The 11,469-nt window shown below is 48.2% G+C and overlaps 1 protein-coding gene across 1 annotated transcript; it reads left to right on the top strand.

Annotated features, from left to right (window-relative positions):
* Positions 1-8,988: 8,988 nt before the first annotated feature.
* On the top strand, positions 8,989-11,260 carry LOC308316630 (beta-1,3-galactosyl-O-glycosyl-glycoprotein beta-1,6-N-acetylglucosaminyltransferase-like). The gene is made up of 4 exons (XM_080765325.1): positions 8,989-9,214; positions 9,305-9,398; positions 10,145-10,549; positions 10,711-11,260. Exons 1-4 carry the CDS (start codon positions 9,006-9,008, stop codon positions 11,194-11,196), a joined length of 1,194 nt encoding a protein of 397 aa, XP_080621451.1. The 5' UTR covers positions 8,989-9,005; the 3' UTR covers positions 11,197-11,260.
* Positions 11,261-11,469: the final 209 nt, after the last annotated feature.

The raw sequence follows: 11,469 nt of genomic DNA, 5'->3' as shown, positions 1-11,469 counted from the left end.
TGCTGTCCTGCTCTACTTTCTTTTTTCAATATATGTTTATGGCAAGTTTTCCCTCAAACAAAGGCATTTTCTAGAATAAAAAGAAACATGATTTAACAGATACCACAAAACGTAAATGAAATAAAAAGAGACAAAAACAAAACAAAATGACATAGAACATAACAAAACCAGACAATAGACAAATGAGGTTTACACAAACAATACCATAAGCAATCACGTCACAGACAAACAGGTATAGACAATTGACACTAGAGGGCAGCACATCACTTAGTCTGCTCACTCATAAATGGTGACCAGAGTTTCTGGAATAGGAGGATGCAGGGGCTTCCTATTTGGCAGGGTAAATCAAGTTATATTAATCAGCTTAGCAAGGCTGCTCACTTATGGGAGTTTGCGCCCCCTAGCGTAAACACAGAAGCATTATATAAACTCACAGACAATTTTGGCTGGGACTTTGAGACGTGATGACGTTGAGAACCGCCCACCGGTGCGCTAGTATAAAAGCGCGTCAACGTCCCTTAGTCTCCATTCATTTGTTTCTTCTCATGTGTGTAACACAGCGCAAGCGAAGTCTCCCTAAGGTTTAGCATCTGAGTTATTTCCATAAGGACGAGAGAACTTCTCGGTACCGCGGAAACTGCTTTCCTAGAGGCTTCGAGAAGTAAAGAAAAACGGTAAGTCCGTTTTCCTTAACCCAGGTTAATAATAACTTGGTGGGTAATGTAACTTGTGTGGTGGCTCGAGCCCTGCTAAGTTTCTTTACCCGTGTGACGGTCTTTGACACGGCTAGCAATAGCGTGTTTTTGCTTCCACACAAACTTCGGTGACTTACGGTCCCGAACGTGTGACGGGCTAGAAACGGTCTCGACCCTTTGCTAGTTTCCACACGTGTGCCGGCATCGGTGGCTGCTACCATTAGCCTGCTATAGCCGACACAACACACGCACGTACCGCGGCCTCGAAGCCCGTGACAGCGTGGTGAGCTGCACAAAATATAGTAATATTTCTGCTTAGCTTTCACGTCTGTGTCGACGGCCTGCGTTAACAGCTAGTGTAGCCGACACAGCACACGCACGTCCCGCGGCCCCGAAGCCCGTGACGGCGTGGTGAGCTACACAAAATATAGTAATATTTCTGCTTAGCTCTCACGTCTGTGTCGACGGCCTGCTTTAACAGCTAGTGTAGCCGACACAGCACACGCACGTCCCGCGGCCCCGAAGCCCGTGACGGCGTGGTGAGCTGCACAAAATATAGTAATATTTCTGCTTAGCTTTCACGTCTGTGTCGACGGCCTGCTTTAACAGCTAGTGTAGCCGACACAGCACACGCACGTCCCGCGGCCCCGAAGCCCGTGACGGCGTGGTGAGCTGCACAAAATATAGTAATATTTCTGCTTAGCTCTCACGTCTGTGTCGACGGCCTGCTTTAACAGCTAGTGTAGCCGACACAGCACACGCACGTCCCGCGGCCCCGAAGCCCGTGACGGCGTGGTGAGCTGCACAAAATATAGTAATATTTCTGCTTAAGCTCTCACGTCTGTGTCGACGGCCTGCTTTAACAGCTAGTGTAGCCGACACAGCACACGCACGTCCCGCGGCCCCGAAGCCCGTGACGGCGTGGTGAGCTGCACAAAATATAGTAATATTTCTGCTTAGCTCTCACGTCTGTGTCGACGGCCTGCTTTAACAGCTAGTGTAGCCGACACAGCACACGCACGTCCCGCGGCCCCGAAGCCCGTGACGGCGTGGTGAGCTGCACAAAATATAGTAATATTTCTGCTTAGCTCTCACGTCTGTGTTGACGGCCTGCGTTAACAGCTAGTAATGGCTCTTTTCTCTGCCTCCACACGCAACGCCCCGCGGCCCTTCAAGCCCGTGGCGGCGTGGTATTCTGAACAGCATATAGTAATATTTCTGTTTAGCTCTCACGTTTGTGTTGACGGCCTGCATTAACAGCTAATAATAGCTCTTTTCTCGGCCTCCACATACAACGCCCCGCGGCCTTCTAGCCCGTGGCGCCGTGTATTCTAAACTGCATATAGTAATATTTCTGTTTAGCTCTCACGTTTGTGTTGACGGCCTGCGTTAACAGCTAGTAATAGCTCTTTTCTCTGCCTCCACATACAACGTCCCGCGGCCTTTCGAGCCCGCGGCAGCGTGGTGATCTGAAACGCGCAGCCTTGTGAAACTGATTGATTAAACTCGCAGTTACTGTTGTAACCAGGGTTATATGAACCAGCGAGCCTTGCCTGTAACGTGTTCGCCCACGAAGCCTCCACCTACGTGGCTGCTTGTAACTCTGCTCTTCATTTCCACGTGCTTCTAAGCCTCGTGTGATGGCAGAGTCCCCGACCACAACCCGTCGCCAACGCCGCCGCGCCCGGGCGGACGCTCACAGCCAGTGCATACAAGGGGCGTGCAAGACCTGCAAGGGCCTGCTTGCCCATGACGACTTGCATGACGAGTGTCTCTACTGCCTGGGCTATGGCAACCTCTATTGCACAGAAGGCCTACACTGCCGCTCTGAAACAAGGAGCCAGGCACTGGTCCCCTGACATGGAGGCGCCGCTCTCCGATGCCCCGATGATTCAAACAGCATATAGTGATATGCCTGTTTAGCTCTCACGCTGTGTTGACGGTCTGGGTGAACAGCTAGTGATAGCTCTTTCCCCAGCTTCCACACACGACGTCCCGCGGCCCTTCGAGCCCACGGCAGCGTGTTGGTCTGAAACTTACAGCCCTGTGAAACTGATTGATAAAACTCGAGGGTACTGTTAGTAACCCGGGTGGCATGAATCAGCGAACCATGCAGGTAGCGTGTTCGCCCACGGAGCCTCCGCCTACGTGGCTGATGGCTCGGGCTGCTGCTTCGCACCCCACTGATGTGGCGGTCTGCGACTCAGCTATCGCTGCACTTAGCTTGTAAGAGCGGCCATTGAAGCGGAGGTTACTGACGTAACTAGGGCTCCTTAATCGGCGAGCCCTGCCTGCGACCTGTCCGCCCACGCCTCTCTTGACCTTACAGGATGAGGCGGCTGCTCGCAGCGGCATGCCACTTCCTGCCTGGACCCTCACTAACTCGGTCCCCCACAAGTGGGCGACCTTGTGAAACTGCTTATTGAAACTGGGGGTTACTCTTGTGACCATAGTTCTATTAAACAGTAAGTCCGCTTTCTTTACTAAGTTAGCACTAACTCAATGGGTAATTTAGCTCTGTGTGTTGGCCTAGCAGGCTTCTTTACCAGTGTGACGGTCTGTAACGCGGCTAGCTACGGCCCGTTTTGCTTCCACACGAACCCTCGGTGACCTACAGGTCTCGAACGGGTGAAGAGCCGTGAACGGTGTACAACCTCACGTTAGCTTCCACACGGTGCCGGAATTAGCGGTAGCTACTGGTAGCCCGCTCTAGCCGAGACACACACCTACACGCCCCGTGGCTTTGGGTCTGCGACGATGGGGCGAACTGAGCAGCATATAGCAATATTCTGTTTAAGCTCCCGCGTTGTGTGACGGTACCTGCTAAACCGCTAACGATAGCCCTTTTTGCAGCCTCCACATACGCGTCCCGCAACCTTCCTAAGCGCGCGATGGCGTGTTGTTCTGGGCAGCGTTAATGATAATGCTGCCCGACCCCGCGTTGTGTGATGGTCTCTGATGGCGGCTAACAATAGCCTCTATTCTCAGCTCCCACACGCGTGTGGCGTCTTCCTCGGTGGCCTGGCAGCCCGTAAGTTGAGAGTGACTGTCCCTCGGCAACGTGCAATAGCTCGGCCCGGACCCTCACTCTAACGTGGCTGCCTGCCGACTCGGCTACTGTAGGCACCCAGCCTCGAAAGCCGCTATGAGGATTGGAGGTTACTTGCGTAACTAGAGCTCCATAAATCAGCGAGCCCGGCCTGCGGCTTGCTTGTCCACGTATTTCTTGACCTTACAAGATAAAGTGACGGTTTCGCGCGCCTCGGTTTCCCACAAGTGTGCGACCTTAGGAAACAGCCTGTTTCCATGCTGTGTGACGGTCTGTGATAACGGCCATAGATGGCCCTATTCTCAGCTTCCACATGCCTATGACACCGGCGAGCTTGGTCTACGGTTCCAGTCACGTGTTTCCTGGTCTACAGAGAAAAGTGGCTAACCCCAGCCTGACGGCTTTGCCCCGGCTTCCACCTAGACAATGCCAACTCGGTCCCCCACAAATGGGCGACCTCAGGAAACAGTTTGGTTTCCGCGCTGTGTGACGGTCTGTGATGATGGCTATAGATGGCCCAACTCTCAGCTACCACGCGCCTGACCGGAAGGGACGCCGCTCTACCACGAAAAGGTTCGGAGCTGGCTTCAACCCCTCTGGCGCTGTGTCTACAGGACTGGAATCGTTGTGGTGTTCATCCTTGGGGGTTGAACACCACCTCGAAGGGTAACAAACTACAGTTTGCCAGGAGACCTCCCACTTGTGGGAGCGTTCTGTTTTCGCAAGCGAGTGGTCAGTCAGCCGAGGTTCTCCAGGACGAGATAACGTCTCTGCTGGAGAAGAAGTCTATACGTGTGGTGTCTATGGAACAGAGCAACGCCGGGGTTTACTCCCGCTACTTTCTCGTGAAGAAGAAAGGGGGGGGCATGCGGCCCATTCTAGACCTACGTGCTCTGAACGGCTATTTGAAAGTGTTTCGCTTCAAAATGCTCACGAGCAAGGCTCTGCTGCTCATGATGCGTCGAGGGGACTGGTATACAACTCTCGATCTCAGAGACGCGTATTTCCACATTCCCATCTACCCACCACACAGAAAATTCCTGCGGTTCGGCTTCAAGGGACAGATATACAAATATCTGGTCCTTCCGTTCGGACTGTCACTAAGTCCAAGGACTTTTGTGAAGTGTACACAGACGATGTGCTATATCAACAAGCAAGGGGTCCTACGGTCCACCAAACTGCATGCGTTAGCACACAGGCTGACGCTATGGTGCGACGAGCACCTTCTTTCGGTCAGAGCCTCCCACGTTCCGGGACTCCAGAACACGGGGGCGGATCCGTTATCCAGGGGCCGATACCTCTACGCGGCTTGGTCACTGCACAAGACAGTGGCCAGGCAGATGTGGGGGAGGTTCGGCGAGCCACGGGTGGATCTGTTTTCGTCGGAAGAGAACAGCAAGTGTCCTCTGTTCTTCTTCATAGCAGGGACGGTTCCGCTAGGTCTGGATGCCTTGGCGCACCGTTGGCCCTGGGGCCTTCTTTACGCTTTCCCCCCGCTGTCTCTCATCCTTCCCACACTGGAGAGGGTGAGGACGCAGTGCCTGTCGGTGATCTTAGTGGCCCCAGGATGGGGCTCTTGGAGGTCGGACATTGTCCCTCTCCTGTACGATCGGCCCTGGCAGCTTCCAGTACGCAGGGACCTATTGACTCAGGCGGGGGGCGAGATATTCCACCCGCGGCCGGAAGATCTAGACCTCTGGGCCTGGCCCGTGAAAGGCTGAATCTTGGCGCGGAGGGTCTTCCCCAGAGCGTCATCAACACTATTCAGTGTGCGAGGACGCAGTCGACCAGGGATGCCTATGATTTGAGGTGGCGGTTGTTTGAGGACTGGTGTTCACCAGCTCAAGTGGTGCCTTTTCAAGCGCCAGTGAGGGTCGTGCTGTCGTTCCTCCGGGACCTCTTGTATAAAGGCAGAGCCTTTAGTACTGTCAAGGTGTATCTGGCTGCTGTCTCTGCCTGCCACATCGGTTTTGAGGACAGGACGGTGGGCCAGCTCCCGCTGGTACGCCAGTTCATGAAGGGAGCTAGTCGTCTCCTTCCGGTGACTAAGTCTCTGGTCCCTTCATGGGACCTTGCTTTGGTTCTGGACTCTCTGTCCCGACCACCGTTTGAGCCCTTGGAGGGGTTGAGTATGAAGCTATTGTCGCTGAAGACAGCGTTGTTAATAGCTTTGGTGACCGCTAAGAGGGTCGGTGATATCCATGCGTTGTCCACGAGTGCGGAATGCATGAGGTTTAATGGGGATGCTAGGGTGGTCATGAAGACCAATCCGGCGTTTTTACCTAAGAACCGCCTGGCTACCCCGGTACCGATGGACCTGGTGGCGTTCTGTCCGCCCCCCTTTGCCTCTGAGGAGGAGAGGAGGAGGCATAACCTCTGGGATCCCAAGACTGTGGGACTGCCTATCTCGAAGATTAGGCTTTCCCAGTGGATCGTGGAGGCTATAGAGCGGGCTTACTCTGGTAGGAATATAGTGCCTCCCATAGGGTTGAAGGCGCATTCCACGAGGGGTATGGCGTCATCCTGGGCCCTCTGTAGGGGGGTCTCTGTTCAGGATGTTTGTTCCGCTGCAAGTTGGGCATCGTCTTCCACTTTTGCCACCTTCTATAGGCTGGATGTGACAGCAGCGCCGATGGCGCATGCGGTCCTGAGCGTGGCCTCCAGTTAGTGGAGTGACTCGGCTCCCTGGGGGGACATTGGTCTTCTCCAGGGTGCTGAGCTGGTTGTTCTGTCGGCTCCTCTTAGGCGCTTATGACAGACCTGGGCCTGGTTGGCTTTCCCAAGGAGGGGCAGTAGTCCTTTTGGGGACGTACTGTGGTCCTTGCTCACAGATGGTACGGGCCCTAAGGGTCCAGACTTCGCGATGACAATAAGGGAGTTAATAAAGTCTCCCATAAGTGAGCAGCCTTGCTAAGCTGATTAATATAACTAGGGGTTACGTATGTAACCAAAGTTATATAACAGCGAGCAAGGCTGCTCACTAGGATTCCCTTCTTGTTGCTTGAGAAGAGAACAATTGTTATCGAATGGAGACTAAGGGACGTTGACGCGCTTTTATACTAGCGCACCGGTGGGCGGTTCTCAACGTCATCACGTCTCAAAGTCCCAGCCAAAATTGTCTGAGTTTATATAATGCTTCTGTGTTTACGCTAGGGGGCGCAAACTCCCATAAGTGAGCAGCCTTGCTCGCTGTTATATAACTTTGGTTACATACGTAACCCCTAGTTATTTCCAGATGCAACACACCTCCCACGTCCTTTAGCCACATATTGATTGATTGATTGATTGATTGGAGGATTTTCAGATTTTCAGGCAAAAAATGGCCTGGACTTCAAACTTATCTTGAACATATACAATAATGTATATCTCAATATCTACTGTATGTATCACTTGATCTATCTCCACTCCATCTGCCTTCTGGGTCCCCACTTGCTCTATACATCTCCACATAATCTTACTTGATAAACTAATCATTTGATCCTTAACTCTCTGTGTCGTATAAAACAAGCTCATTAGTTCATTTTGACTTGAGTTGTTTAAAAGAAAATCCTATTTGCTTCACTTTTCACTTGGTTGACATTTCTATATTATAAGCCCCCTCTTTTTCGTGGTCATTTTGAGATATGGATTATGACATAATTGTCGAAATTCAAAAAGGAAAAAAAAAAAAAGTTTGAAATCTTTTATGTGCAATGAATCTAGAATACCGGTATATGAAAGTTTAACTTTTTGAATTATATTAAGGAAGAAAGTGAACTGGTTTGAGATCGATCTGTAAGTGGTTAAAAAAAAAATACAATGCAATCGCTGTATCAATGATATCAGGTTCAGGTTCATTTCTTTGTTTGTCCCCGAGGGGCGATTTGTTGTACAGAAAAGCATCATAACAGGCAGACAACATGAATCACATAAAATACAGTAAACACACATGGGGTACACATAAAACAATAAAACAGGAAGTCAGTTCAGGTTATCAGTGTAGAATTTTTTTGTTTTACTGCCCATTATATGAATAATTAAGACATTATTTTGTAAAATGACAACCATCTGTGCTAACTTTTTCTGGTTAGAGGACTACGAAAAACTGGAATTTTGTTTTGGGAAAGGTATTTTTGCTTTAGCACGCAGACTTTTTATGCAAAGCGTGGGAAAAAAGGCAGAATGTTTTGTTTGTGTAAAAGAAAAAAGAAAACAACCCAAAAACCTGTTTCTTGTACACAATGCAATATTGAAGCAATGATTTGTATGGTGGTGTGTCCTATAAGTCCATGTGGGCTGGGCGCCTTGTGTGCATGACACAAAAATAAAGAATCTATCTATCTCATCTATGGCATTACAGATGGGGCGAACATGACGCCAGCACAAATTAGTGACTCATTGACAGCATTAACAGCAACATCGAATGTTTGATTTGGCCAGACGGTGGCCTGGCCTCACCTTATTGTGAATATGTCACTGCCGCCAGGGCAAGTGGTCAAGACTATTAAGTCTATTAAGTGGTCAAGACTATTAAGTACACCAGGCGCGGAGACTCCGGCGGTGCCTGGTAGCTGAAACACCCACGGTTAAAATAATAAGCCAATATGCACCCACGGTCCCACGTATTATGAAGACTGAATTTCCCCTCCCGGAACTTTGACCACTCACAATCATTATTGAAACATGACGCCCCTGAAGTACACAATGATACAATCTTCACACCCATGTCTCAGAAATGCTGACAAAAGGTCTGGGCCTTTTTCCTTCTCGTTATCTAAAGTTTAACTTCCTTCTTTGTAATTTCCTTATTGCTTTAGGATTAATAACTCCTGTCATAAGATAGACTGTAACTTCCTGATGACTTCATTTGCTATTTCTGGGCGTTACGGTTGGCAGTGACTATAGCGTCTCTTCGCTAGATTGTCTTGGAAGATTAAAGTAAGTAGCTGATATTTAAACATTCACACAGTTTGATTAATTTTAATTGAATCATTGAACGACAATGTTATCTGTACAGTAGCAAGGATGAATGTATTTATTGCTTTAGGATGTAGGTAAAATGTCAGTAAAGATACCAGCCACCTGCATTTGTGGACCTTGGACATTAATTAATGAATTAATGGACTGTAACTTGATTTTGACTCAGTGTAACAGTGTAAATCCGAGGTCTTACATATTGATTCTATCCATAGATGGCATATACTAGAAGGTATCTCTGCGGGCTAATTTCCACTGTCATCCTGATGATGGTGTATCTGCTTTTAATGCATAACGTCTCAGAGATGAGCTGGAATGCTAGCAACCGCAGTTCTAACTGGTTGGAATACACAGCTGCTGATGGGAGCCCTGAAGATGACGTTAAATGCTCCTCAATCCTGGAAGGAGACACAGAGACACTGCAGAAGGCCGAGCTATTGTTAATCACTAAAGACTTCAAGAGGACTGTCCAGATCTCTGATGAGTATTATATTAATGCCACCCAGGACTGCAGGTATCGTTTTGTAAACCAAACGTATCTATATTTCAATATTTGATATACCATGTTTGTACCATGTAACCCCCATCTTTCACCACATTTCAGGATGTTCAAGCTTAGAAGGAAGTATTTGACGTTCCCTCTAAGCCAGGAAGAGGAGGACTTCCCCCTAGCCTTTTCTATTGTTCTCCATCAAAAGGTATACAAAATTACGTACTTGGAACGATGCAAGTTGGAAATGAATGACCCGCCCAATTATTATGCCTGTGTCCCTTTTATGCCCATATATGTTTTTGAATTTTAAGTCGATGCGGCAAATGGTTCTTGAGTTACGTGGAATACAGACGTACACACGTACGTACGTACTGTACACACAGAGACTTGGTGCATTTATAGATCGATTTATTCAGCAAACACGATTATAGTTCCATTTCGTCAGAGTCAAAATAATTGATAGTTTATGCTAATACTCACACAAATTGGTACAGATCTTTGGAATGATGTGATCAAGATGTGCAGTGTCAGATTTGTCTTGTTCCATTTCCGAATGGCTAAAGGTCATTACACACTGGCGAATTGGCCACACGATATATTCGTGCGAATAATTCGCATTTAAAAAAACCCCAATTGAAGTCCATGCAAGCTTCCACATCAGTGGCGAATGTGCGAAAATGCGACCGTTTTCGCTCTTTATTTGTTCGCTCTGGTGTCGTATTTTGCAGAGATTCGCAGGCGAACTGCAACATGCAATATTTCGCATTTTCAGATCGCTTATTCGCATCGCGTCGCTAATTCACCAGTGTGTAATGACCTTAAGAGTGCACTTTTCAAGACTATATTGCTATCAATTAAATTCAGTTGAAATGATAGTCACCCTATTTACAAATTGTGAATATTGGTAGCCAATAGAATTAAATTAAATTCCCCCTTTCTCATATACTGTAGGTGCAGAACTTTGAGCGCCTGTTGCGAGCCATCTACGTCCCTCAGAATGTTTACTGCATCCATGTGGACAAGGAGGCAGAGGCTTCAGTCCATGCTGCTGTCTCGGGTATCTCTTCTTGTTTCCATAATGTCTTCATGGTCAGCCAGCCTGTGAGTGTGGTCTACGCTAGCTGGTCACGTGTACAGGCCGATCTCAACTGCATGGCCGATCTCTACAACGTTAGCACAACCTGGAAGTATTTTATCAACCTGTGTGGTCAAGACTTCCCCCTGAAAACCAACCTAGAAATTGTGAGGAGCCTGCAGGTACTGAAGGGTAGAAACAGCTTGGAGTCTGAACACGTTCCTGACCGGAAGAAGTGGAGGTGGCAGAAAGTTCATCAAATAGTAGATGGAGAGCTCCAGGTAATCATTCATGTCACGTGTGATGTTTGTTTTATTTATTTTCAAGTTGTGTTCCATATTGTGTTTTTGATTTTATCGTTGACATTGGTTCTTTGCCTTTCATTCTCTTTTGGAGGAGAAATTGATCCATAGTCATTAATTTATCCCCTCATTTATCTAAGGCGACGGGGGAGGCTAAGGACCCACCACCCTTCAATCTGACCATCTTCTCAGGAAACGCCTACATCGTGGTTAGCCGGGGCTATGTAAACAGTGTGTTGGAGGACAACCGTGTACAGGAACTGAAGAAATGGTTTGAAGACACCTACAGTCCTGATGAGAATCTCTGGGCCACCATTCAGCGCATCCCTAATGTTCCTGGATCAGTCTGGCCAAACGGCAAGTACGACATGACCGATGTCAACGCTATTGCACGGCTAGTGAAGTGGGAGTCCGATGAGGGATCAGAGGGTCAACTGGGGGCTGTGTACCCAATGTGCCATGGCAAACATGTTAGGACAATATGCATATATGCTGCTGGTGATCTGAAGTGGTTAATTGAGCAGCACCACCTTTTTGCCAATAAGTTTGATGTAGACATGGATGTCATTGCCATCCAATGTCTGGAGGAGTACCTCAGACACAAGGCACTGGCAGAAGAACATTAATTGTATTCAGAAGAAGACAGGGCCTACATGGGCCTTCGTCAGGGTCAACTGAGGATGACTGTTTGACACTTTACATCATCATTTAGAATGATGCAGAGATACTACAAACACCTGGGTGTGCACACCTGACTATTACAGACCAATAGTGAACTTTACATACACAAAAGATATATATATATATATAAATATAATCAAATAAAGTAATACGGTATATAAATAGAAAAAAAGTATAAATGTTGGTATGTTATACTATGTATGAGGATGGAGGGAAAT

This window comes from Protomyctophum bolini (assembly GCF_963924005.1).
Source record: "Protomyctophum bolini genome assembly, chromosome: 6".
Classification (NCBI taxonomy): Eukaryota; Metazoa; Chordata; class Actinopteri; order Myctophiformes; family Myctophidae; genus Protomyctophum; species Protomyctophum bolini.
Note: the sequence above shows the minus strand (reverse complement) of the source record. Positions and strands in the feature narration are given on the sequence as shown.